General features: G+C 55.3%; 1 protein-coding gene across 7 annotated transcripts; it reads right to left on the bottom strand.

Annotated features, from left to right (window-relative positions):
• Nucleotides 1-513: 513 nt before the first annotated feature.
• Nucleotides 514-27,814, bottom strand: HPS4 (HPS4, biogenesis of lysosomal organelles complex 3 subunit 2). 7 transcript variants are annotated; one of them, XM_027566447.1, is made up of 15 exons: nt 27,727-27,814; nt 25,771-26,294; nt 23,039-23,129; nt 21,177-21,320; nt 15,624-15,731; nt 15,170-15,286; nt 13,676-13,770; nt 12,795-12,867; nt 10,441-10,477; nt 9,702-9,798; nt 8,328-9,156; nt 4,099-4,231; nt 3,570-3,678; nt 2,657-2,667; nt 514-1,772 (listed from the first exon to the last, which is right to left on the bottom strand). In XM_027566447.1, the coding sequence occupies exons 2-15, from the start codon at nt 25,809-25,811 to the stop codon at nt 1,624-1,626; spliced, it is 2,034 nt and encodes a 677-aa protein (XP_027422248.1). In that variant the 5' UTR covers nt 25,812-26,294; nt 27,727-27,814; the 3' UTR covers nt 514-1,623. The 7 variants fall into 7 exon arrangements, with proteins under 7 accessions (XP_027422248.1, XP_027422249.1, XP_027422243.1 ...); XM_027566448.1 differs by having other exon boundaries at nt 2,657-2,664; XM_027566442.1 differs by lacking the exon at nt 2,657-2,667.
• Nucleotides 27,815-27,826: the final 12 nt, after the last annotated feature.

The following is a 27,826-nucleotide window of genomic DNA, read 5'->3' as shown; positions in this document are numbered from 1 at the left end:
GTCAACACGTAACAGGTCATATTTTCGCCAACCTCAAGACTTGCAGATCTCACAACTCTAGAGCATCGGTGGCAAGTCTGGCTGCTTAGAAATACCACAGGACAGGAAGAGAATGGGTTCTGTGTCCGTCAGTCACGGGAAGGTGCCTGCAGAGGCTCGCCCGGGTCTCGAAAGGGGTTTTCCTCCGACAGTCGGGCAGAGAAGTGGGACAACATGCATTTCCCTAGCTTCAGCTACAGCCCTCCTTCATTCGGGAAGCTCACCGTCTTAGGCCAGCCGGGGGCAGGAGGGACGCCAGAGGGGTGACGGGAAAGGGGGCTGTGGGCCTGGTGTGTAGTGCAGCCTCGCTGAAGCTGGTGCTGTCCGCCCCGACCCTCGCACACAGACCGCGCTGACACGCCCTTCCTCCCTAGCCTGGCTGGATCAGGCAGGGCAAAACGGTGACCACGCAGAGTACACGCATGCGTGTACGTCTATACGTAAGTATCCCCATCAGAACTCAGCGCTCAAAACTCAGTAGCATTTTTGGCTTCTTTATTTTCAGCCCTTAGCAACTTGTTTCAAGAAAAAGACCCCATGTCATAAACAGGAGATACTGGCTCACTGGCATGAAGTTACACTGCAGTTTTCACATGGAGTCTTAGGTGCTTCTGGTAAAGACCTGGTTAGGATTTTGGTCAATATTTTCATCCTGTGACTCACATCATATCATCACAGAACGTTGGAACGTAACATTACCGAACCGATGTTCTAAGTCCTACCCCGGCCTGGCAACAGCCAGTGCAGAATGCTGTCCCCTCTCACGCAGCATCCCCCTCCCTGAAAACCAGCTCTGCTTCTGCTCCAAGACCTTTTAGAAACTCCTGTTTGGGACCCTCACTCAAAGCAACCAGCAGCACCACCCACTTCCAGCCAAGGGGCCGGCCTGGCCAGTCATCACCCACTTCCGCGTCCCGGCGCCCCAGGCTCCTTTCGTGTCATCGAGATCGCCCCCTCCCCTCTGTGGGTGATCCAGAAGATCCAGACAAGGCAGTCTCAGCATCCCCGACCACTTCCAGTGCACCGACCCCCCAGGAGGACCGTGGTGAAGACAGCCTGAGAAGTGGGCGCACGGTCTGCTTCCAGACAGATCCATCTCCTGGCTGTGCAGTCACCTTGGACCCACCCCCTGCAGACAGCATGGAACATGCACTCTAGACATGCAGGGTTCTAGAAGAAACACTAGCCTCAGTCTCTGTGTACGAGTCAGGCCGGGGTGGAGCAGCTCCAGGAAACGTCAGGCACCCTGGGCTCCGTGTAATGGGGGAGTGACTGACCCCGGGCCCCTGGGGTGGAAGGAGCCATGGCCCCACCCTGGCCCCCATGCCACCCACGCCGTCAAGTTCTTTACCACAAGCTCTAGGTCTGCCAACCCGAGGAACGACCCCCTCCAGCCCTGATCCACAGAAGGAGTAACAGATACTCAAATACTGCAGTCCTAAAAAAGAGGACTATTCCAGGGAAAGTAAAACAGAGGAGCTCTTCCACTTAACAAGGCAGCACTTCCTTTGCCGGGGTTTGATTTGAGAGTCACCCCCAGGGGTCAGGAGCGATCCACAGTTCAGAGCAGGTTCACCCCGTGCTTCAGCAGCTTCTGCTTGGCTTTGCCCGGGAGGCCGAAGGCGCCGTCCTGCGGGTTCGGGAAGCCAGAGCTCCGCACCGCCGTGGCCAGCTGCTGGAAGTAGGTTTCCTGAACGGGGTTGCAGCAGGCGTACACAGCTGTGGAGGCGTTCCTGGTGGGGGTGGGGAGACAGGAGACCACAGTCCACCGCCATGCAGACCTCAGACCCCAGAGACCCCGCGAGGTCTCTGGCCCAGCAGGAGGAGCCCGGGCCCAGTCACTGTGGCCACAGAAGGGGCGCCTCGGGGTTCCGAGCATGGGTCTGGAGGTCCCACACAACCTGGGTGCTCACCGCAGCCCTGAGCCTTCTGTCTGTGGGAGTCTCAGCTTTCTCATCAGAAGAATGGACAAGACAGCGGTAAATTCCCTCACTGAGACTTCACGGAGTAAGTGAGAAGGAACGGATACAAATCGCTTAGCCCGTGGTGAGATGGTTAGGAAACGGAGGCTGTTGTTTCTATTACTGTTACTCAAATGAGCTATGTATCCTACCACGAAAAGTCTCAGCTCTGAGGAAGGTGAGATGCTGCAGGTCCACAGGTGGGGGGTGGGTCTGGGTTGCCAGTGTGGGCAGCTTTGACTTAAAGCCAGAGGAGGCACATTTATTGTGGAAAGATACACAGAAATATTGGCTGGAGACAGCGCTGGGCAGCAGAAACGCCCACACCCCTGTGTGGCAGCTGCAGACGTTAGAACCTGGTCGGCCAGGCCCAGAGCCCACACCCCACACCCCGCCTCTCAACTACACTGCACACACACACACGCCCCAACCACAAGTGTGTGTGCAGGGCCGCGCGCCACGGAGACGAGACACCTGGGCTCAAATCCCGACTCGGCCCCTGATCTGGGGCGACTCATTCACCCTACCGCATCCTTGTGTCTCCACGTCTATGAAATGAGGTTACAAAGAAGGTATTCGACCAACCCACTCCCCAGTACAGTACACACACGCAACACGCACACAGCAGGCACGCCCCTTCTGACCCTCTAACTTGCCTTTTCTGCTACTGGTTTCATAAGAGAAGCATGTAGAGAGAAAAAGTAGAGTTTAGTTGGTTAAAGACTGTAAATGCCACTAATTAATAGGTCTAGACCTGCTGGCCGGAAGGTGTGTTCAAGACACGCAACAAAGTGAAAAAGGAACTTAAAAAACAGCAAGTGCGTGTGCTCCAGTTTTTTTTTTTTAAGAAGACCAGCAAAATAATAATAAATACTGATCATCTGTCTTTTATATGGGCTACCCCAGTGGCTCAGTGTTGAAGAATCCTTGCCTGCCAATGCAAGAGATGAGGGGTTCAATCCCTGTATTGGGAAGATCCCCTGGAGAAGGGAATGGCAACCCACTCCAGTATTCCTGCCTGGAGAATCCCATGGACAGAGGAGCCTGGTGGCTACAGTCCACGGGGTCACAAGAGTCAGACGCAACTGAGCAGCAGCACCTCTTATGTGCAAAAAAAAAAAACCTAATACCAAGAAAACCTGGGGTAAGATACACCATACTGCTGACTATGAGTATCCTGGGGGCATGCTGGTGAGGAGAGGACATGCTGCCCTTGGGAGACCTTTGAGGGGGGGACATCTGGATGTTGTGGTCAGGAGCATGTGGGACTTGTCCAGTTGTTAGACAGATGACAGCCTGTTCTCCGCCCCCACTGACTGATGGAAGCACTGAGGTGGGGAGGGCCTTGGGTCCCCTCCCTGCTGTCCCTCAGTGTCTGTAGCAGCCCGAGCCCCAGAAAGGGACCCGGCATGTACAGGACTCAGGGAAGCCCGAGGATGGATGACAGCAACCTGCAGGGCGGGTCAGGGGATGCCCGAGCCGGTCCTTGCACTGGTCTTCATCCGGTTGTGAGTGAGGCTTTGCCAGGGACCTGGGGGGCAGGGCTGGGAGTGGCCTGGGAACACTCACCTGACGGTCACCTCGTACAGAGTGGGCAACCGGGCGAACTCGGAATGCATCAGGCTGACAGCCTGGAGGAAGCGGCGGTCCTGCGCTGTGGTCACCTGCGGCAGGTTGGCTTCCGGAAGAGGACACGGAAGTCGTCATGCGTGGCAGAGTGCCGCCCCCCAGTACCCCCAAACCCAGAACCACAAAAAGCTGGGATGAAGTGAGGCCCCAGAGGCAGTGGGAAGGAGGCCGGGGTGCTGGGCCCTCTCGCCACCCCTGATGGTGGTCAACACTTGTCTTAGCACAAGGGTATCCAAGTCGGGAGGCGACCCCATCGCAGACAGTCTGGACGCGGGTGCTTCTCTCAAAACGTTGGAGAAAGGGCAAGAAAGAGACCAGCCGGGAAAAGTTTGCCGAGAGTAGTTAAACCCGGTGGGAGCTGGGTTCCAAGAGAGAAAGAGCATCCTGACCACAGGGCACCTCCCCACCAACCAGGGACCTGGGCCTGGGTGCTGACCCCCCAACTCCACCTCCCGGAGGCGAGCCTTACCTGTAAGCAAGTTCTGGACGCGGTCGTAGTGTGCGAAGCTGTAGGTTCTGGCCGCGGGGGCCGCCTGGTCGCGGGGCAGCGTCTCGCTCAGGTGCACCTCCAGCCCGTTGAGGGACGCGAGGCTGCCGTGGTACTGCGGGGCAGGAAGGGACAGCCGCCACCACTCAGCAGGCCACCAGGGGAGAGCCGCCTGGCAGCCCGACTTAGCGCCCCGGGTGCTAGGACCCATGTTTGGAAAGGTCCTGACTTCTGCCCTGAGGTCCTAAACCTCTTCACAGCGTTCATCGCTCAGTCGTGTCTGACTCTTTGCGACCCCGTGGACTGTAGCCCACCAGGCTTCTCTGTCCATGGGATTCTCCAGGCAAGAATACTGGAGTGGGTTGCCATTCCCTTCCCCAGGGGATCTTCCCGACCCAGGGATCAAACCCCGGTCTACAACATTGCAGGCAGATTCTTTACCGTCTGAGCCACCAGAGACCTCTTCAAACTTGTAGAAAAATGGGAACATAGAGGGAAGCCGAAAAGTAAAAGAAGGGATAAAAAGAAAAAAAGCCAAGAACAGCCCCGAACCTCAGCATCCAGGCAGAGCTGCTGGCAGGCGGCCCGTCCCCTCCTCACCACACTCGCGCCGCGCTGTGTCCCCACCCCGTGCGTCTCAGCCGGACCGAGACGTCATGACGTCATCCGCGTGTGCAGCGCGGCCCCCTCCCTCCCGGGAACCCGAGGGGACCAAGGGCGCGGGCGGCGGCTCTCCGCTCCCTGGCCCAGGGGAGGACCCGGCTGAGGAAGGCCGTGCGGAGCTGAGGCCCAGGCACCTCTATGTTCCATCGCCTCCCGGGGGGATGTCACGCGCAGGTGCCATGGGAACACAGGACTGCCCCCTTTCGTACGAGTTAGCTAAAGATGGGCGTCAGACTGTAAATGACGACTGAGGCTAGTTTTGCGACCTAACGATATAGCACGAACTTCACTCTTCAATCTGTTTTCCCACAAAGACATTTTCCAATGACCAACGGCTGAGCTCTGTTTGGGGACCATCAAGCAGGGATGTCACACCCGATGGACTCAGCCTGATACAGGGCCCCCTGGGGCCGCCCCGGGGGGGCGGGGGGGCGGGGGCTACTTAAGTCACTAGGAGACAGTGGCTAGCGCCCAGGTGAACGAGCCCGTGCCGTGGCTCAGCCTCTTCCTAGCCAGACCACCAGGCCCAGTTACAGAGGTTTTTGCACCTTGTTCTTTTCATCTGCAAAATAGGAATATCATTGCTGACCTGCGGAAGTCAAATAACATATGTACACTCTGTCCATTCTCAAGTGCTCCCCGGAGGGAGGCGTTTTCCTGAAGTCAAGAATATGAAATCATCGTCCTTGAAGAAGCGGTATCTCCTCCATGAGCACCCGTCCCTGGACTAACAAGACTTGTCTGTGGGTTGACTTATTTCACAACAGCTGTGCAAAACACTAAGCGCAATAAGAAGTTACAGCGATGCAGAGAGAATGTTCTGAGGTGAATGTCAGAAAGCTCAGCTGTTACCTTGGGGAGCATCCTGGACTTAAATTAGCATTTCTGGCCCATGTTGCAGAAATGAAACTCAGGCATTAGGTCTGGCTACAAGGTTTACGTGGCGTCCCCAGGGCCCAGCAGCCAGCCTGGCTCCCAGGAGGTGCCCGGTCAACAGCCACCTGGTGACTGGACCGCGAGCATGAACTAGGCACAGTCAGCTGCAGGCTGTGACTCAGTCACAGGTATGAATGACAGGCAGTGTCCAGGAGGACAGGGAGCATCCCCTGCTTGGACCAGGGGTAGGAAATATGGCCTGTGGACTATTTTTATAGCCTGAGAACTAAGATTGGTTTTTATATTTTTATATGGTTAGAAAAAATAAAGTCAAAATAATAATATTGTGATGTGAAATTATATAAAGTCCCAATTTTTGTGTCCATAACAGTGTGCTGGAGCACAGTCCCAGTTCACATGTGTGCATGGTGGGTTTGTATTGTAACAGCAGAGGGGAAGAGCGGTAAAAGCAGAACACATCTGCTGTGTATCCCTTCACATTAGAGTCTGCCAACCCCGAGACATACCACATACGTGACCTGCACAACACGCTAAGGGGCACGGAGCTGAGGCTGTGCCGGGACCCCCTGCCTTTTGGTCCATGGCAAAGCTAGTGGCTCACTGTCAGTGAACCCCCAAACATGCACAGGAGTTGCTGCAGGGACACCCATGTGCTCAGAAGCACGAGTTTCAGGGGAGAGGAGCGTTTTTTCTATTTTCTGCCAACACACTAACCTCAGGCCTCACCTACTCCACGTGCACAGCTCCCCGTCCTGTTGTAGCAATGAATAACTGATCCCATCACTGTGGCTGAAAGTCACTGAGACGATCTCCGGGTTCTGAGCAGGAAACTGTCGGTGGCTCTCTGCTGCCCCCTGGTGGGGGAATCCGACTCTGCTCCCTCTGAACTAGGGGGCCCTCTCCCTGGCTGCTCCTTGCTCACCCCGGTCACCCAGTGCCCTGACCCACCCTCAGCAAGCAGAAATGGTGGCAGCTGGTCCACGCAAAGACGTGATGGTGAAACGACATGGAGCCATGGCAACATGTCCTTCCCGGGGGGACTGCGCTCATGGTCACACCTGAGCTGTCGTGCACCAGGCTGGGGGTGGGGCCAGGCTTTTCTGACAGCAGCAGAGAGTCCAGGGGGGAAATCAGGTCAACTGTTTTGTGTGCAGGTCCAGACTGAAAGGCTGTGAAAGCTCTCTGCCAGTTATAAACAAGACGGCCTCCCGGTCTGATCAGCTGACTCTCCTCTCAAACCAGCAAGCTGATCAAAGTCTGTTACACCCTTCTCTTTTTAGGAAAGACTGGTTCTCCTTTTCTGTAAAGCTGTGTTCTCTCTCCTCCCCGACCCCAAACCCTCCTGTCCGTGAAAGCCCAGGGAGGTCACTGTCCTGACACCAGGATGGGCTGTGACAGACCAAGTGCCGTGTCCACGTAAAGATGGCCACGGAAGGCAGGCCTTCAGTCCTTCACCTTCCCACCTGCCAGGCCATGGTCAGGTCCACGGGGGACAGAGGGGTCAGGGTGGAGGCCAGGAAACAAGCAAGAGGTGTGGACCCGCCCTGTGCATTAGCTAGGTCGCCATCGCTACTTCAGGGCGAGATGGGCCTCACTGTGCCGGGCCCCAGCGCTGTTCAAGGCTTGGCGGAAGTAGCAGATGTAAATTATTTACATACAGCAAATGCAGCATGAACCCTAATTTACCTCCTCTCTGAGCAGCCTGTGCTGGTTTTTCTTTTTATCTTGGGGGGCCTCATCTGAGCTGGGCACTAAGCCGAACAGACCATGAGACCGAGGTGTGGGGGGAGGGGTGGGGATGGACGTGTGGAACTGCATCCCTGGTCCCCGAGCTGTTATAATGAGGCAGGGTGGGGGGGATGTCGGTTAGAGCCAGGGGGACGGAGGTGAAGAGGGTGACCGGGGGCCTGGGAAAAGGGGAGGGGCCAGGCAGGTGCGGGAGGGCTCCGTGTGGGGACCCGCCTTCCCTCCTCCACTGCACTCCAAGGGGGACCCGCTCCTTTACAGAGGGTCACGGGCCCTGCATGCTAATAAGATGGGCTTAGCATAATATAGATTGAAGAACAGAAACACGGCGAGCCCCAGGACGCCGTTCGCCCTGCAGCAGTCTCAACCTGCTGTTCTTACCACCGCTGCTTCCCTGGCAACTAAAGCAGAGCTGTTACTATGGCAACTGGATCCAGCGTGGACCCCAGCCTGGAGGTCAGTGAGCCTCTAGGTGTGGGGGGAGAGCTGCACAGGTTTGAGCGGCGCCTTCTGGAGACAGTCAGCGTTTCAGAGGGCCCAGGCTCCTAGGAAGCAGCTTCAGACAGACGGGAATTGGGGCTCGCGGAGAAACCCAACCCAGGTGGTGACGCGTGCGGACTCCGGCCACACAGACGAGGGCTGCTGGGCGGGGCGAGGCCATGTGTGGTCAGCGCCCAGCACCCTCCCAGCTCACTACGAACCAGAGACCCCGAGGAAGCGGGGAAGCTGGAGAGGGCAGCCCTAGTGGCTGCCTTTGCACTTGGCTCTGTGCTTGCACTGAACACCCACTGCCCACAAACAGGGAGGTAGGCACCCCCTGCACCCCACCATATAAATAAGGGCGTTCATACCGGGCCATGCAGCTGATGGCTGAGCCCCACATCCCCACCCCGCTGCACACTCACCACCTCCTCCACGGCCACGCGGTCCCCCAGCAGCGGCTCCTCGGCCAGCAGCGACAGCACCAGGCCCTTGACACTGTGCGTGTAGAGGTTCATCCGCACGAGCCCCTCGCGGGAGGCCGGGCTCATCCTGGACGCGGTTCTGTTTGCAGAGGGGCCTTCATCTGAGGGGTCTGTGGAGTCCGGGCCAGGGGTCAAGCAGCCCTCAGGAGCCCCACTGTGGTGCTGCTCCCCACCGTGTTCCTCCAGGGGCTGCTCAGTGCCCCTCTGCCTCAAATCCAAGCAAGGTGCCCGCCCAGGCCCACTCGTCCTGCTGGGGACGTGGTCTTTCCTGGGGACGGGGGCTTGGCTGCCGTCGCCAGGAAGGTCTGCGGGCTGCTCGAGGGCTCCGTTCTGGGGGACCACCTCAGGAGCGGAGGCGGGGAGGCTGCCCAGGGACAGGACCCCGGGTGGCTTGGCTTCGGGACTGCCAGGGTTGTGGACAGACTCCTCGCAACCAGGACCCCCGCCGTCTGCAGCAGGATGGCCTGGGGATGCTTCTGTTTTCTGAGCCTCTGGGATGTGGATTTCAGACAAGTCCAGGTGCCCGTTCCCCACGAACAAAGCTGAACCCTTGCCCGCAGCAGTGCAGTGCTGCAGTGCGGGCGGTGTGCTCTTCAGGTCAGGGCCGGACCAGTGTCCGTGCTCCCTGCTGCCATCTGCCAAGGCGGCATCAGGAGACGGGGGTTCAAGTGTGGTCGTCGAGGTCTGAGCCTTGGAGCCCGCGTGTCCGGGGGCGTTTTCTTTCGGGGCGGCTGAGGGCTCCTGGAGTCTGGCTGGAGGCGCCGGAGCACTGGTGAGGAAGGGCAGACAGCTGAGTGCGGGCAAGGCCCTGCCCGGGGCGCGAAGCAGCTTCCTTACAGGTAACAGGCCCTGGCGCCACGCGGCACCACGCGTGACACCAGGGTCACCTGCTGCAAACGGCAGAGCCCCCTGGATCGGACGCACCCAGTCTGGGGGTTAACTGCCAGTCGGATCCTACACGGGCGCTGCGCGTGTGCTGTTTCCACCTTTCACGATGAACCCAAGACGCAGACGTTACTGGATCCATTTTACAGATGGGAAAACTGAGGCTCGGGCAGGGAATGGACTTTCCCACGGTCACATGGCAGGTAAGCCACGGATCTCAGATCTGAAACCTACGCTCATCTCACTCTGCCAGATGCCCCTCATCTCTGCTGAAGGTCCAATTGTCCATCCCTTATCCCCAACCCCCGCCAGGGCAGAGCGTGAAGAAGAGGGAATCGTGGGAGGATGTGATGCACGGGGCTTCTGGATGAGCCCGTGGGAGGGAGTCCCCAACATGTGGGTTCCGAGCAGCCTCTTTCAGCCCCTTACCTGGCCGAGGGCTCCCGGGGGAACTCACGGAGACTGGCGGCTTCCTCTTCAGTCAGGAAAACAGGCGTGATCTGAACATTGGGAGGGAGCACCACTCCTAGAAGTGCAGAGCAATATGGCCAGGGCCCTCTCTGGGCCAGAGAAGACGGGGGGGCAGGCAGTGTTTTTGGGATGATGCCTCCAGCCCTCAGGCCAGCCCAGCGAGCAGCTCTGGGCTCCTTTCCCCAGAACAGAAGCCACAAAGCTGCAGCTCCAGCTTCTGCCATCAGCAAGGAAAGCCCACGCGGGCCACTCTGCTCCCAGAGTGACGTCTGGTGGGAGAAAACTGACCCGCACTTAACGCAGAACCTGGATCAAAAGCACTTCCAACTGACCAAAGGGGTCTGCCCAAACTTAGGCTTCAAACTAAACCCTGCTCTGCTGCCAAAGGTCTTCCTGGCACTGGCCCTGCCGTCACCCTCTTCCCATTGTCACCTTCTGGAACTCATCTGAGCAGCCTCATGGTGCTGAGGGTTAAGGAGGAGCTGAAAGGGGGGATTTAAAAGCTGTGCCTAAAATCAGAGGCTTTACAACTGGGATTTTGAAAGTAACTTTGCCCTTGCAGCGCTGTTAATATTTCCCTGATCTCACGAGCCGACGGGATAACCGTTTGGGACTGCTCGACCTTCCACGTGACTTGGACAGGGCCAGGCCGCTTACAGGCCGTTTCTAAGACGTGACAGGACACCCGACTACTCACCACGTTCCTGCAGGGCGTCCCCTCCTGTAGGTTTCCTCTGAAAATAAACAGACAGGAGTTGGTACGGGGCACTGCATGCTCCCCCTGACCTATCCATCGGGACCGCGTGCTGCCATCTGTTCCTGAAATGTGGCCAAGGCCCAGGTGCCGGGCCCGGCCGCTCGCCCACAGCAAAGCGGACAGAGCAGATACCCCGAGGCTGCCTGCCCCCCGCCAGGGCTGGGGTCACAGTGGCCAAGGCCCGGGTGCTGGGCCCAGGTGCTGGGCCCAGCCACTCGCCCACAGCAAAGCGGACGGAACAGATCCCCCCAGGCTGCCTGTCCCCCGCTGGGGCTGGGGTCACAGCAGCCAAGGCCCGGGTGCCGGGCCCGGCTGCTTGCCCACAGCAAAGCGGATGGAACAGATACCCCCAGGCTGCCTGTCCCCTGCCGGGGCTGGGGTCACAGCAGCCAAGGCCCAGGTGCTGGGCCCGGCTGCTTGCCCACAGCAAAGCGGACGGAGCAGATCCCCCCAGGCTGCCTGCTCCCCTTCGCCCATAGCAAAGCGGACGGAACAGATCCCTCCAGGCTGCCTGCCCCCCGCCGGGGCTGGGGTCACAGCGGCCAAGGCCCGGGTGCTGGGCCCGGCCGCTCGCCCACAGCAAAGCGGACGGAACAGATCCCCGCAGGCTGCCTGCTCCCGGCCGGGGCTGGGGTCACGCCGGCTAAGGCGGCCACGCCACCCAGGCCCATACCAGGCTTCCCCTCTTTCCGATCTCTCAGTTTCTCCTCTTGGGGAAGGACAGCGAACGTTCCTGCGCTTTCAGACCTCCAGGGAAGTCGTCTTCTGGAATACGGCCACATCTCCCACAGCCCTGGCTGGAGCCCATGCAGACCCCATTATGACAACAGAGTGAGGGGCCTGTGACCCTCACAGCGAAGGACTCAGCCTAAACCCGCGGCAAGGCCGGCTCGCCTCTGCATTTACAACGAAGGCGAGAAACCCGGGGAATCTCCTCAAAAGAGCTTTCTGGGCGTCTCCACCGAAAGGACCCAGCAAAGCAAAAGGAAAACCAAAAACTGCTCTTCTAGCCAAAATGACTTGCCTTCCTCTGAAAGGATGTGGCTTCCTTCACAGAAGCTAACTCCAGACAAAAATTCTCTTCAAAAAAATCACACAGAATCCTCTCGCCCATAAGCCAATCCTGTGAACACGGGGCACATTTTCCTGTAAAGTCTGTGCATTTTTTAAATACTTTGAGGACACATTACATAAAGTTCTGTTTCTCTGCTCGAAAGAGGGACTCACAGTTTCTGCCATGAAAGCATCTTTGGCCATTTTTAATGGCTGACTAAAATCATAGGAAGTTCACCGTGGTGCGGGAGAATTCATCACTCCCTGAATTGAGACCAACACCAGCAACCTGTCTGGAAAGGGCAGGCTAGTTGGCACTGCGGCTGTAGGTCTCTGTCCAGCTACTCAAGCTGCAGCCGTGGCGGTAATGCAGGCCAAGAAAACGACGGCAGGCAACCAGCCTGCAGCTCCTACCTTAGAATCTGATTTTTCACTTTCATAAATCCTGTTGTGACAAGAGTTTTTGAATATAAACCTTTTCCAGCAGTCAGATGACTTCCTTAGTATTGATTAGCAGAGCTGAACAAGGGGGAGAAAGGAAAAGACCCCCTCCACCCTCTCCTTGTCAGACAGTTCACCAGGAGGGGTGTTCTCACGCCGCCCACACCACGTGAGAGGGAGCTGGGATGGAGCCCCACGTGCGTTTTTAAATGTCTGCTGACTTAGCAAGTGCAAAAAGCTAGCCTTCCTACAGATTTAAAACCAGTTTCACACACTAAGAATCAACTCGTAAAACAAAAGAAAAAAGAGCTCCGAGGATACGTGCCAAACGCTAGCGGTGATTCTCTCTATGTGGCCCAGCTGTGGGCAGTTTTATTCTCAATGAGCACGTTATGACTTTTCCTTCATTATAAAAATAATTAGGCGGATATAAGACAGAAGTATTTTTAAAGCCTCTGTTGTCCTAAGCCATCTTTTACAGTCTCTGAAAAAAATACAACATTGCTTTGACATAAAAGCCCACCCTGCGGGAAGTCATATTCTCACAGTTCCACCTGCATGAAAGAAAAACCAACCATCCAAGCCAACCACGCAGGAGAAAGCATTTTCTTCCAGCTTTGCCAGGACCTCACTTGAGGGGGACCACACGGATGGACGGGGGGTCCTAAGAAGGACATGGCAGCCCCTGCCCCCCCGGCCCATCCAGTGCTGCTGATCAGTCTTGCCCGACACAAAGACAGATGCGCCAGGGGAACACGTCCCTGCCGTGTGGTGGGGGCACGGGGAGGGGGGTTTGATACCTGGTCCCGACGCGCCATGTGATGAAGCAGGACCTTGGCCGTGACGGAGGGCGGGAGCTGGGTGCTGACGATCCTGGGAGATCAACAGGAACCAGGACACCAGAGAAGAAACACAGTCAGGACCTGGCATCAAGACAGTCCCAGCACCCGCAGCAGCTCGGATCTGGGGGACACAGCTGGTGGCAGTGTCACCTGGGGAGGCACTCACGGGGGCCCCCTGGCTGTTCCCCATCAAAGTTTTAAATGTCAAAACGCTTGGACCGACTTGTACTAAGAATATTCCTGAGGTGCCGGGAGGGCTTCTCTAGGGCACATCCCTCCAGGATCATAGCCCTGGACACAGAGCACCAACTCCCCTGCCTCTGGCCGGAACGGTTGAGCCTCCTCGAGGCCCAGAGGAGGCGTGGAGGGCTCCCAGGCTCTCTAAGAGGCCCTCCAGCTGGGGGAAGAGGTGCAGTGAGACCTCCGTGAGGGTACCTCGAGGCAGACTCAGCCACACAGCTGCAGGAGCCCAAGCAGGAGCCACGGCCTGTGCACTGGGGCCCCGGGTGCGCCGTGGGCCTCACACCCCTCTCCTGACGGTCCTGGGTGCCAGAGACCGACCACTCCGCAGGCGTGGCCCAGCTGAGAGCTGCATGGATCTCTGCAAAGCCGCCTTGTGCACTCCTAACTCTTCTCTGGACACAGCAGCTTCCAATTCCCCAGGGACAGGCACGGACCCTCAATTGAATCTAAACTACCCTCGAGTTGCCAAACAAGACCGGCTGGAACTGGCCACGCACAGAGCTCTCAGCTCCCCAGCCCCGATCAGGAGGTGGCCGGGTGGTCAGGGCTATAGCGGGGGGTGGGGATGAGGGAGAAGGGGCAGGGGTATTACTCACAGTCCTGCGTAGAGGATGCAGCCGGCGAGCACGTGGGGCGCGCGCTGGCAGGTCTGCAGGATGAGAGCCGCCTTGAGCAGGAGCAGGGCCTCCACCTGTGCGGGGCGAGAAGCAAGCCCCGGTCGGCACGCCCCCGTGGGCAGGAGGGGACGGGCAGGGGGCTGCGGAGGGCAGACGGACTGCTCGGAGGCCGAGCCCGGAGGGAGGGCGTGCCACACACCGGCCGTGTCATGCCTCTGACACCCCACACGGCTGCCACCACAAAACGCCAGGTGCTTGGGACCAGGGGGCCTCCCTGAAGCAGGGAGGCAGAGAGAACTGGGCATATGGCTCTTCACAGGTGACCGTGCACATCGCCAAGAAGACCCTGACCAGTGACATGGAGACCAGGAGGCAGCCGCAGGGGAGAGCCCACCCCTCAGATTCAGTTCATGGTGAACCCACCCTCCCCTGCAGCCCAAGCCCCTGTGACGAGCTGGCTTGCTGTCTGACCCGGTCCCCTAACTCTGCCAGGAGGGAAAATGGAAGCATCGCAGCCTTTCATGTGGGCGTACACGTCTCAGTCCTCCGTCCTTGTAAAAAAAAAAGTCCCTAAAGGGACAGGCAGAGGATCTGAACCTGCTCATGAAGGGCCAGCAGTGACCACCAGCCTCCTCCAGGTTCCTGCCTGGCAGCCGGAACCTGCGGTACCCGGGAGCAGCACTGAGTGTTAAGGAGCCACGCTGGAGCCCTTACCGCGGATGGTCAGCTCTTTCACAGCACTCGGAAAGCTCTGGGCTGACTTCCAAGAAGCCCTCCAAACAGGAGCGGGAAAACCCGTCCCTGTTTCTAGCATTGAGCCGGTACTGCACCCCAGGGACAGGCACACGGTCTCCGCCCGCAGAGACCCAGGCCACGCGTGGTGGAAGGTCCCACCCCCAAGATGCTCGGGGCGCGGGCAGGGCTCCTCATGGCACCGCTCGCACCTCCCCCCGCTGTCTGACGGTGAGGATGCGACGTCTGCCAAGGCCAAGGCCACCAGCCCGCAGCGGTGCAGGTGGCCTCTCGTCACCACGTGCCGAGGTGACAGCTCAAGGACAGACCCCACCCAGCGCCCCCGTCCCAGACAGCGGCCGCCCTCGGCCTTTCTGGATGCTGAGAATAACTAATGATAAGCTGAGAAGGGGGCCTTCAGATTACTGAGTTCAGCACATCTGGGTATTAACAAAGCAATAACGCTCTTTCCTGGGCATCTGTCCTTTACGTAACTGTCCCAGTTTCAGCCCCAGAACAGTCCTGGGAGGTGGGTATCACGCCGCTCCACGGGTAAGAAGAGCGAGGCTGAGACAGGTGACCTGTCTGGTCCTAGCCCACACAGCTGGCAAGTGCCGCCTGGAACCTGAGTTCTTAACAGCCACGAGGATGGAGGGACAGCTCATCGAAGGGGAAGCACCCACATCCAGAAGCCCAGTTCCCACCCACGCACGCAGCGGGTGGGGGTGCTGAGCCGGTTACTTTGGTTTGGTCCAGGTGCCAGAGGCAGTTGAAGATCTTGTGCAGGTCGCCCGTGTTCCCCAGGATGTGCTCGATGAGCGTGTCCCACTCGGAGCGCAGTTCTTCCCGTGGGCAGCTCTGAAATAGAACAGCCGGAGTCAGCACCCGCGATCCCAAGACACACACTCCAGCAGGGACTCCAGTCCCCCACAGAACTGTCCCTCATGGGGACCTGGCTGGCAGGGAGGGCGTCTTCTGAACTGCCCACACCCCCAGGCAAGGAGAGGACAAAAGGTGGATGAACGGGCCCCAGGCCACCGGGGAAGAAAGGCGTCCGGGAGGCGCTCCGGGGGCCCATGACCCTGTCACTGACACGTCGTGTTTGTGTAAAGGGTTCCCGATGCCCCCATGTGCCCGGCAGTATCAGTTTTGCCAAAGAGGTTCCACATGAGCCTCCCCACTGCCCTGCTCATACCTTGCAGGCCAGAGACACAGGCCCATTGCAAAAATGAAAGAAGCCAACGAGCCGGTGCAGAAGCTGCCTGCAGCTGACGTCGGGGAGCTCCGCGGCACAGCCCAGCACCTGCAGAGGACAGTGCTTTCCTGTTCTCGGATGCCAAGCCTGAGGTCCTGGTACCCAGGGCTCACTAAGCCAGACTCCATAGGCCCCTGGAGATCCATCCTCTGTGTGCAGCCATGCGGCGCTCCACGGGAAACAGGTGTGTTTTGAACCCACTCATGCCACCCAAGCTGGAATCATCATCCCTGCTTCCTGTTCATCTGCCTGGGCATCCCCACCCGCCTCAGTCTCCCCTCCAACACACACAGATTCCAGCACCCCCAGGCTGCCTGCTCTCATCACTCCAGCCAACGGTGACCTCTCTCCTGAACCCCTATGTGGTCACCACTGTTATTTGGACACTGGATGTTTCATTTGGGTTTCACAGCAAACATGGGATCCACACTGTCAGGAGTGGCCATCCCTTCTCCAGCCGGACGGGGTGCTTCCGGAACCCGCACCCAGTGCATCGTCACGCCAGCGCGGAGCGTCGGCGGTGCTCCATTCCACACACGATAGACGCTTGCTCAGTTAGGAAGTAATCCGGCCCCCTGTTTATGGAGCTTGAAAAGGACTTCATCTTCTTTGACTCACGAATTCTACCTGGAGGAATCTCTCCTAGGGAACCATCAGGAACTTAACAAACCAACTCTGAACGAAAACATGTAAACAAATGCTCTCTGAGTGTAAGCGCCACTCAGGTGCCGCCAACAGTCAGGCGCCCAGTTCATCTCCCCCAGTTATTCTGCAGATGGAAAGAAATCCTAATAATCTCACCAACGTTCCTTCAGAGACTGCCAAACCGATTCTGCAACAGAAATACAAAGGACTGAAAATATCAAACGCTGTCCCGGAGAAGAGTAAGTTTGGAGGCCTTCCCCCAGCTGACTTTAAGACTTATTCTAAAGCTGCAGACATCAAGACGGAGAAGTACGTGAACAGAATCTTCAGAAAGGCCCGTGGGCAAGAACAGCAAGCCCAGAAGCAGAGCCGCACTTAAATGGTCATTTGAGCTCCAACAAAGGAGCCCCAGGAAGCAAAAAGGAAAAGCAAGTTTCTCAGCAGTGGTGCTAGACCAACGGGACGGCCACAGGAGAAGAGGCCCTCCGACCTCTAGACCAACGGGACGGCCACAGGAGAAGAGGCCCTCCGACCTCTAGACCAACGGGACAGCCACAGGAGAAGAGGCCCTCCGACCTCTGCTCATACTATTCACTAGGATTTATCCACGGTGGATTACAGACCTAAATTTAAAAGCTAACACTATGAAACGCGCTCCCCCCGCTGCCGCCCCCTAGAATTGGAGAATGTCTTCTCTAATGAGGTAGGCAGTGGTTTTAGACAGGATACAGAAAGCAATAACCATAAAAGATAAAACTGATAGACTTCATTAAAACCAAAAACTGCCTCATCAAAAGACATTACCAAGAAACTAAAGCACACCCAGAGACTGGGGGAAAATATCTCAAAGGAAGATACCCAAATGTCCACAAAGCACATGAAGAAGCCCTGCTATCAGTAGTCACGGGGGAAGTACAAATTAACACCTACTGAGCTACCACTTCACATCCAGCTCAGTGGCTAAAATTGTGAATAAACAGACTGACATGCCTGCTGATGAGGGTGTGAAGTACCTGGCCTTCTCATAGACTGTCAGTGGGAATGCAAGACGGTGCAACCGCTTTGGGCAAAAGTCTGGCGGTTTCTTATAAAATCAACACACACCTACCCTGCTGCTAAGCTGCTGCTAAGTCACTTCAGTCGTGTCCGACTCTGTGTGACCCCACAGACGGCAGCCCATCGGGCTCCCCCGTCCCTGGGATTCTCCAGGCAAGAACACTGGAGTGGGTTGCCATTTCCTTCTCCAATGCATGAAAGTGAAAAGTCAAAGTGAAGTCGCTCAGTCGTGTCCGACTCTTCACGACCCCATGGACTGCAGCCAACCAGGCTCCTCCATCCATGGGATCTTCCAGGCAAGAGTACTGGAGTGGGGTGCCATTGCCTTCTCCCACACCTACCCTATGACCCAGCAATTCCACGCCCAGGTATCTACCGGTGAGAAAGGGAAATGTACATCCACAGAAAGACTTGTATAGCAATGTTTTTAGAGCCTTACTCTTTTTGTTTATTTACAATGTTGTTAATTTCTGCTATACAGCAAAGTGATTCAGTTATACATATGTGTGTGCGTGCTGAGTCACTTCATTCATGTCCGACTCTTTGTGACCCCATGGACTGTAGCCTGCCAGGCTCCTCTGTTCATGGGATTCTCCAGGCAAGAATAGTGGAGTGAGTTGCCATGCTCTCCTCCAGGGGATCTTCCCAACTGGGGATCAAACAAATGTCTTGTGCATTGGCAAGCAGGTTCTTTACCACTAGTGCTACCTGGGAAGCCAAATATATTCTTTTTCAGATTGTTTTCCACTATGGTTTATCGCAGGATATGGAATCTAGTTCCCCTTTACTGTACGGCAGGACCTTGTGTATCCATCCTGTATGTCTGCACTTGCTACTCGCAGACTCCTGGCCCTTCCCTCCCCAGCCTCCTCTCCCTTGGTAACCCCAAGTCTGTCCCCTATAGCTTTGAGACTTTTTCTGTTTTGTAGCTGTTCGTTTGTATCGTATTTTAGATTCCACGTATAAGTGATATCGTGTGTTATTTGTCTTTCCAACTTTCGTTTCTGACTTCCTTCACTTAGTATGATAATCTCTAGTTTGATCCATGTTGCTTCAAATGGCATTCTTTTTTATGGCTGAGTAGTATGCCACTGTATACTGTATACAAGTATGCCACTGTATACAATGCACCGCATCCTCTTGGCCCATCCACCTGTCAATGGATGTTTTCCGTGTCTTGGCTGCTATGAACACACTGGTGCATGTGGCTCCCCCAATATCTTATTTATTTGGCTGCACCAGGCCTTAGTATGGCACGTGGGATCTTCAGTCTCTGTTGTGCCATGTGGAATCTCTAGCTACAGCCTGTGGGATCTAGTTCCCTGACCAGGGATCGAACCCAGGCCCCTGCATTGGGAGTGTGGAGTCTTAGCCCGTGGACCACCAGGGAAGTCAAGTATCTTCTTAATTAGAGTTTTGTACGGATATATGCCCAGGAGTAGGATTGCTGGATCATCCGGTGGCTCTATTTTCAGTTTTCTGAGGAAGCCCTGTGCTGTTTTCACACAGTGCGTGCGTGCCAAGTCTCTTCATCCACGTCTGACTCTTAGCAGCCCTATAGACTGTAGCCCACCAGACTCCTCTGTCCACGGCATTCTCAAGGCAAGAATATTGCCATACCCTCCTCCAGGGGATGTGCCCGACCCAGGGATCGAACCACATCTCTTCCGTCTCTCGCCCTGGCAGGCGGTTCTTTACCACTAGCGCCACCTGGGAAGCCCTGTCTTCCACAGTGGCTGCACCAATTTATGTCCCAGCGACAGTGTAGGAAGCTCTCCTTTGCTGCACAGCCACCCCAGCACCTACTCTCGGTACTTGATGGTGGTGTTCTGACTGTGCGAGGGGACACCTCATTGCAGGTGTGATACTCACAGCCACCCCAGCACCTACTCTCGGTACTTGATGGTGGTGTTCTGACTGTGTGAGGGGACACCTCATTGCAGGTGTGATACTCACAGCCACCGCAGCACCTACTCTCGGTACTTGATGGTGGTGTTCTGACTGTGTGAGGGACACCCCATTGCAGTTGTGATACTCACAGCCAGCGCAGCACCTACTCTCGGTACTTGATGGTGGTGTTCTGACTGTGTGAGGGGACACCTCATTGCACTTGTGATACTCATTTCTCTACACCCTTCGGAGAAGGCAGGGGCACCGCACTCCAGTGCTCTTGCCTGGAGAATCCCAGGGACGGAGGAGCCTGGTGGCCTGCCCATGGGGTCGCTAAGAGTCAGACACGACCGAGCGACTTCACTTTGACTTTTCACTTTCATGCACTGGAGAAGGAAATGGCAACCCACTCCAGTGTTCTTGCCTGGAGAATCCCAGGGACAGGGGAGCCTGGTAGGAGGCCGTCTATGGGGTCGCACAGAGTCAGACATGACTGAAGTGACTTAGCAGTAGCAGTCTCTTGACCCTTATTAATCTTAAGTGCCCCAAACTGGACAAAGTTCCTGTGTCCAGAAAAAGGAGAATGAGTAAGTAGACCAGTACATTTAGACTGTGGAATACTGCTCAGTGATAAACAGGACTGCACCGTGGGGCCGTGAAACAACAAATGTTGTTGTGGGGATGAACCCCACAAATGTTAAGCAGCAGGACAGGACCCTGTACAGAGGAGTGATGCAAGTATTATTCCACTTGCGTGACACCCTAGAACAGGCAGAATTCTTCTTTGGTGGGAACACTCCGAACAGTGTTACCTGGGATGCGGGGGGAGGGGCTGGAATTAAGGACATAAGGGAGCTACCTGGCGTGATGCTAACATATCCTGTGTCTTGATAGGGATCTGTGTTACACACGTGTACCATTTATCTAAATGCACCAACTACACTCAAGATTTGTGTATTTCATTGCATGCAAATGAATTTTACCTCAAAAAAGAGCAGAAGCAGCACACACACATATTGAACTCTAGTTAACGTGCAGCATGACGACGTATTTGGGGCCAGGCGGTAAGGTATATACTCATATGTGCAACTTCAGAAAGCGTTAAAACAGAGGATAAAGGGATGAATGGATAGTATGTGATAAAGCAACGACAATGAAGGGTTCACTGTGGGATCTAAGAGGTATGTGAGTATTCACCATACAATTCTTTCAACTGTTCGGTATGTTAGGAAATTTTCACAATAAAACATTGGAAATAATACCTATAAAGGCGAAGATACTTCCTCACATGTAAGCACCCCTTTCCCTAGGGAATAAATTTAAAATAAGAGTGGGCAGGAGACAAAGGGACTTGGGAGTAAAGGGAACTACTAGCTGTAAGTGGGTTTGTTTTGTTTTGTTCCCTTAATAGTCCTTGGAAACCTAACCTACGTGCACCAGTGTCTTCAAGTTTCGAGCTCCCTTCCCCAGTAAGTGTGGAAAGTACAGGGAAGAATACAGGAGAAACAAGAAAAGACAGAGATTAAAAACTCAGTTTGCATCACAGAGCAAAAAGAACGTCCACAGAACGACTGAAGTCTTTCAAAGGCAAGGTGGACGCCGCCTTGTGCAATGCAGGCTGTGACAGTGACGTCTGGGAGAGTGCTCAGCTCCGATGGCACCCGCAGAGAGGGACGCGGGCATCGTAGCGACAGAGGCAGGGGACGACAGCGCTCAGCTCCGATGGCACCCGCAGAGAGGGACGTGGGCGTCGCGGACAACAGAGGCAGGGGATGAGGCTGCAGGTCAGGAGCCACGGCAAGGGCTACCTGGTAAAGCCCGCTGTCACGACACCTCTCAGCAAGACAAGCGCCTCTTGGTAGAGGCGACCCCGCCGGCACTGGTTCAGCCTGGCATACTCACCCAGAGGTAATCACCGTCAACCTTTACGGCGAACTTCAGTTTCCGCAGGCGGACAAAGGCGGGAGGAGAGCCGGAAATGTGGGAAACGCAGTGCACAACCCCGGCGATCTGTCCACACAGCAGCTCCTGTTGGTCCAGCAGGGTCTGGGGAGAGGAGCCAGTCCAGACATGAGGCTGAAGGGCCTGAACCCCCGGGTCGTTCCTCAGAGTCGGGGTTGGCAGACTGCAGCCCGGAGGCCAGACCGACTCTGCTGCCTGTTTCTCTCTATAATCTGTGACCCCAGGATGGCTTTTACGGTTTTGTGAGGGTTGTCAAAATAACAACAAGGAAGAACACATGACAAAGACCTTGCCTGGCTTACAAAGCCTAAAGCATTGGCCCTTTTGAGGCCAAGTTGGCCGAACCTTGCCCGGAGTGTCATAGAACGCCCACAGTGAATGCAGGAGATGATGGCCCAGAATGGCATTTCTGTTCCCAGGATTACAGGCCTGCGCATTTATCCCCATTCAGATCCCCGTGGAGAGACCCGAGTGGTGCAGACTAATCCCTGCTCTGCAAGTCAGAGCGTAATCATGTGAGCAAACACACACGCCTCCCGACCCACCTTCACGCTAACTAAACCCCTGGGGGAGATGGCACGTGATGCCACAGAGAATGGAGCACTCTGCCTCAAAGGGCTGAGCTGGGACCCAGTCAAGGCTCTAGATCCTTTAGTTTAAAGGAAAGGCTCTGGGCAGAAAGCACTGAACGACCCCATTGTGAGGATGGCACCAGCCCAGTCCAGAGTGGGACACATGCTGATGCTCCCCTGCATCAGTGACCCGGTGTCTTCACTAATTCAGTGGCGCAGGGGAGAAAGGATGGGGGGAGTGGGTGAGCAGTGTCATACGATAAGAGGGACTTGAAACACAACCACACGGGGTTTGTGGATCTTGTTTGGATGCTGATTAGGAGAAAAGGAAGAGAGAGAGAGGGAGAGGGAAGGAAGGGCTGAGTAACATCTCAGATAATAAAGGCGAAATAGGAACACAGACTATATAGGATGGTATTATTGCCACGAATGGCAACTTTGGCCAAGTGGGATGTTAACAAAATATACCCTTTCCCGTTAGAGATGTTCCCTAATGCTGGTGAGATGACACCACGTCTAGGATCTGCTTCAAATACTCCAGGGGGGAAATAAAAGAGTAGGGAGGAGTTAGGCTAGCTCATAACAGACTGGTCAGCTGGTGATCTTTGTTGAAGTCAGGCACACGAGGGCTGATGACTCACTCCTCTTTACTCTGGCATATGTTTGGAGAAAAGTTTTTTTCTTTTTTCTTTTTTTTTCCAACAGAGCAGACAGAAAATCATGACAGTAAAAGAGAGATAGAGAAGGCAGAAGTACTGGGCCGCTGGCTTGGGCATTTCAACATCAGGACAGCAACAAAGAATACAGCTGCAAGTAAGGGGGCAGGGCTTCCCTGGTGGTCCAGGGGTTACGAATCTGCCTGCCAACGCAGGGGACGCGGGTTCGATCCCTGGCCTGGGAAGATTCCACATACCTCGGAGCAACTAAGCCCATGTGCCACAGCTACTGAAGCCCATGCTCTAGAGCCCACGCTCTGCAACAAGAGAAGCCACCGAAATGAGTAGCCTGTGCACCACAGCGAGAGGGTAGCCGCCACCGGTGCAACTGGAGAGAGTCTGTGTGCAGCAGAAAGACCCGGTGTAGCCAAAATAATAATCATAATCATAATAATAATAAAGAAAGAATGAGAGAGTAAAAGTGGCAAATGCCTGGATTATGCGAAGAAAACTGTCCAGATATAAACCCTTTGAAAGGTCATGGGGTCCCCACTGAGTGAGCCGAGTGGCTTACCTGTGGGGGATAAAAGTAACAGATGCCAGCTCGGGTTGGATCTTCTTCTCCCTTCACCTGGGAACCATCATAGAGGAAAAAATAGTTCCACCTGCCAAGAGAAGAGAAAGGAGCCGTGTTCCCTTCCATCCTGTGAACAGGGCCTTGTAACACACAGCCTCCGGTGGCCCAGCCCAAGAGGGACTCACGCCTCGGTATCTGAAAAGCCTTCTGGGGGCCCCAGAGGAGAAGGAAGCCGAGAGCTACAAAGAGATAAGACCATTTCTTAAGTGCGGCCGACTCAAGCTAAAAACACGCCTCCATCCAGCCGTCCGACCCTCTGTCCCAAAACACAGCGAGCAGCTAAGGAAACACGGGGCGCCCACAATGACGCCTCTTATTTGAGACACTGTGCCTTACCTCCGTACCCACGCGGTTTGGTAACGTGTCTTCTAAGATGCTGATAACAGAGTAAGTTAGCGATGTCTTCGCTGCCCTCACAACTGCTGGGCACGAGACCTCCTTTCTGCCACTGTATCGCTTAACAAACACTTGCCGAGGGCTTGTGGCGTGCGCTGCGTCCGCCAGCCCTGGGGCCACGGCGAGCAAAGGGACACAGGAAACGTGCAGTCTCCAGGCAGGAGAGCACGTCTGTAATGGGAAAGTGGGGCGCCGCACCCCTCTCTGCCCGCCGAAACCCGAGTCCCAAGGACTTCCCCGGTGGTCCGCTGGTGAAGACGCCGCACTTCCACTGCAGGGGGCGCAGGTTCAACCCCGGGCTGAGGAAGTTAAGATCCCGCGTGCCACCTGGCTCGGCCAAAAAAATTAGAAGACAAAAACTAAAAGCCTCGCCCCTCCTTTGACAGGACCCCTCGTCAAACTTCTGATTTCCCCTCTGCAGAGGAAGCTCTCTTCTCAATTCCCACAACCCTCTGCTCTTCCCTAAAGACCCGGGGTCTCCTCTGAGGTATAACTATAATTATCTCCTTAAGACACAAGGCAAACTCCCCAGGCCAGCTCTGGGTTTGGCCTCTCAGTCTCTGAAAGTACGCCCGTCAGGCCAGAGCAGTGACTGCACTCTTCTCCCCAGTCTACACCCTCCCCCTGCCGCCCTCCCTGGCCCCACCTTATCCTCCCCATGACAAGCAGTAACTCTGTTTCCAGCACATTTCCAGCTTGCCTGAGTTCTAGATCTCGATGAGCCACCGGCTTCAGGGCAAGAGCAGATCAAAAATGCCTCGGGCGCAGCTAGGTGGTGAGCCTCTTGTAATGTAATGTACAGAAATAGCACATCGCTGTGTTGGGTACAGTGTTATCCATCGGTGATGCTTCAGACAAAATGTCACAGAAAAAGATGGGACTTGTGGTTATCAGAGGCAGGGGGTGGGGGAAGTGGGGATCGGACGAAGGTAGTCAAAAGGTACAACCTTCCAGTTACACGTAGTGCCAGGGTTGTAACATGTCGCTGTTGTTTACTCGCTGGCGTCGTCTCCAACTCTTTACGACCCCGTGGACTGTAGCCCGCCAGGCTCCTCTGTCCGTCTGATTCTCCAGGCAAGAATACTGGAGTGGGTTGCCATTTCCTCCTCCAGGGGATCTTCCTGACCCAGGGATCGAACCTGTGTCTCCTGCACTGGCTGGTAGATTCTCTACCACTGAGTGTGTGCTCAGTTGCTTGTTGTGTCCAACCTTTTGTGGCCCCGTGGACTGTAGCCCGCCAGGCTCCTCTGTCCATGGGATTTTCAAGGCAAGAGTACTGGAGTGGGTTGCCATTTCTTCCTCCAGGGGATCTTCCCGGCCTAGGGATAGATCCCGCGTATCTTACATGCCCTCCATTGGCAGGATTCTTTACTGCTGAGCCACCAGCAAAGCCCTGGTGTAACGTACAGTATGATAAATGTAATTAACACTGCCGTATGTTATATATGAAAGTTGTTAAACAGTAAATCCTGAGTTCTCATCACAAGGAAAAAATTTTCCTTTTATTTTGTATCTGTGTGAGATGATGGATGCTCACTAAACTTACTGTAATCTTTTCATGATTATGTGAGTTACAGTGCTGAACGTCAATTATATGTCAGTGAACTGGAAGCTTGTAGGTAGATGAATACATGAATGAATGAATGAAACCCACTGCTGGGCTCCACCTTTTCCCCACCTTTCCGCCTTTTCCTCACGTTCCCCGGGTTAAAGTGCCCCAACTCTTGACAGGCCCACAAAGAACACCTGAGTGTCATTTTGAACTGCACACATAAATATGTCATAAACTCTGCTCATTCTTTTGAAACCACACCTCTCACTTTCCTCTCCTCTATTTAACATTCGCTGAACCAAATTCAGACAGGCTTAACCCATTTAGGGTTAAGCAGAGTTTCAGGCAGGTGTTGTGTAACACCCTTCAAGAGCCAGTCTGGCCAAACTTCTCCTCATGGCGAAATTCCACACGGCCACCTCTGCTTGTCTCTCAAAAGCGAGGACTTGATCGCCTGTGGTACTGTCACAGCCCAGCTGCAGAATCCAGCCACAGCTATCCTTTCTGCAATCTACCAGCAGCGCTAGACCCTGCAAGAGGCTTGTGCGGTCACAACACATCAGCTTCAGAGAGAAACAGCCCTTGATTAGTGGCTCTGAGGAAAATGGTTCTCCCCCCCCTTAATTAAATCTAGACAATCCAGTTGGGGATTTTCAGTTCACCCAAAACATCTATCCAGCAGCCTGGCAGGAACTAAACCCCCGCAGGCCCTGCTACTCACCAGGAGGCCAACTTGCTCTCTGTGGAGGTGGAGGCTGCCATTTACTCTCCGCGGGCCCTCATTCTCTTCATTTGGGTTTTCTTTTCCAGTCTGGCTTTATTCTCCCCAGCAGTGGCAATTCCTCCGGGTCCCCAGTCTGCTGAATCCGGATGTGGGGCGTTTAGGTGTCTTCAGTCGTCAGCAGTCACTTGTCTAGTTTTCATTCAGCATGAAAGTGCTGCTTCCCTTCCCCGGAGGCCCTTAGGTCCCATCAGTACCTCCAGCCTCTCAGAAAGAATAAAATAAAGCAAGACGATTGTTTCAGAAAGTCAGATCCACCAATCTGGTTCCATGAGCATCAGCTCTCTGGCCCTCTGTGGAACGAACCCTTCAAAGAGCTCCTCACCAGGGACACCCCTGGACAGGCGAGATGCATGCTGAAGGCGGTGCCCTGAAGCAGTGTCTAGCTTGTCTTCTTCAAAGCCATTCTGAAGGCTTCTTTTTTAAAGTTTGAAGCTTCCCGTTCAAAGATCAGTCCCTTGGCCCTAAAATAAACACAAGGCGTAGATTATTTCAGAATCCCATGAGTGAGCATGTGACCCAGCAGAGTTAAGCAAATGGTACGCTTCAAGAGAGCTTTCCACAAAGTTGAAAAGTGTGTTTCAAGATCCAAAAGAGAGGGGAGCAAAACCTCAGAGTAAGTCCCACAGTTAACTTGTAAAAGTTATGTCACACATAAGATAAAATTAAATAACCGGTGTGAAAAAGCTTTGGGTGTTGAGCACAGCGATACAAATGAAGCAGCTGCTGTAGTAATAATGGAACTCAGATTAAGGAACTGTCACCTCAACAGCCCCAAAAGTAATCTAAACATGTAGAATCCCAGAGCTGGGCGTGTTTCCAGAAGACAGAGAATTTAACAAGTGACATTCAAACTCCCAAAAGAGGAGAGAAAACTCATGAAATTTCAAACTCAGAAAGGACGAGGGCATCACTTTAATCCTCTCTTGTACTCTCCTTCAGTAACTACCTTGACTGTCTCTGGCTTCCTCCCTCCAGAGACAGGTCAGTGCTAAATTTATCCTTCCACCAAGCTGACACTGGCCTTCAAGTAAACTCCACACTCTCCAGGAAAACAAAACAAGATCTGATCCTTTGGTCACTTCAAATCTGTATTACCAACCGTCATTTTCTCCAAGCTCAGGGTCCCCAGGGACATGGTTTCAAATGCTTGCTCACCATCTGCCATCCTCCTGGGAACACAAGGGAGTTTTGTTTTTTCTTTTTTAAGCTCCTTTGGTAGAAGTCCCTAGAGAGGACACCACTGAGTCTTTGGTGGCCTGTAAAACCTGTCTTTTCTCAGCTCTTGCTATCTTGGGGTGGGCCTCACTAGGGTCATACTCATGGCATCTGTGAAGCATATTCGGATGCCTATGGAGGCGGTATCTAAGCCCCCTGGGGCTAAGGACTGCATCCTGAAACCCCCATCCCTTGTTCCCAGAGGACTGGGCCGTCCTCTGCCAAGGTCCACTCGCTTATCTGAAAGGTCCAGAAGGAGCCGGTAATGGGCCAAGGGTAGGGCAACTGTTGGGATGCGGCCGCAGAAGTCCCTGGTGGAGGGCGGTGAGGGGGAGGCGGTGATGTGTGGCCTCAGGGTCTGCAGAGCAGGCAAAGGGGTGCGACCGACCGCGATGGGCCGGGAAGCGATGGTTAACCGCAGGTGGCAGGGGGACGTGTCTGGCCTCAGCTTCAGGGAGCTGGCATTGGCGGACAAAAAGGCGCAGGAGTAAATCGGGGCCCGGGTCACAGCGCGGAGGGGCGCCCAAAAGGCGCTCTCCCCCGGGGTCCCCCCCTCCCCCGCTTCGGTGTCCCTGCGCCGCCGGGCACTGCCCACCCACCGGAGTCGCCAGGCAGCCCCAGGGTCGGCGATCGGGCTCTCGGACCTAGTGGTCCCCGCGACTCCCGCCCGGTACCTACGCGCGCGGCAGAGCGGTCCCAGAGTCACGCGCCACCTGAGCCTACCGCCCCCGTGAAGTTCCCGCAGGGCTGGCGCGCGCCGATGACGTAGGGTCGAGCG

Source organism: Bos indicus x Bos taurus, chromosome 17 (genome assembly GCF_003369695.1).
Source record: "Bos indicus x Bos taurus breed Angus x Brahman F1 hybrid chromosome 17, Bos_hybrid_MaternalHap_v2.0, whole genome shotgun sequence".
Lineage (NCBI taxonomy): Eukaryota > Metazoa > Chordata > Mammalia > Artiodactyla > Bovidae > Bos > Bos indicus x Bos taurus.
This window is presented reverse-complemented; position numbering and strand designations above follow the sequence as displayed.

Bases quoted from the DNA above. Each gene is read 5' to 3' on its own strand.
- HPS4 (XM_027566442.1), bottom strand. From the start codon at position 25,811: ATGGCAGCCTCCACCTCCACAGAGAGCAAGTTGGCCTCCTG. The intron at 23,130-25,770 runs GTGAGTAGCAGG...TTCTCTTGGCAG, and splicing joins GAGAGCAAGTTGGCCTCCTG to GTGGAACTATTTTTTCCTCT. The intron at 12,868-13,675 runs GTGAGTAATACC...TTGATCTCCCAG, and splicing joins TGCATCCTCTACGCAGGACT to GATCGTCAGCACCCAGCTCC.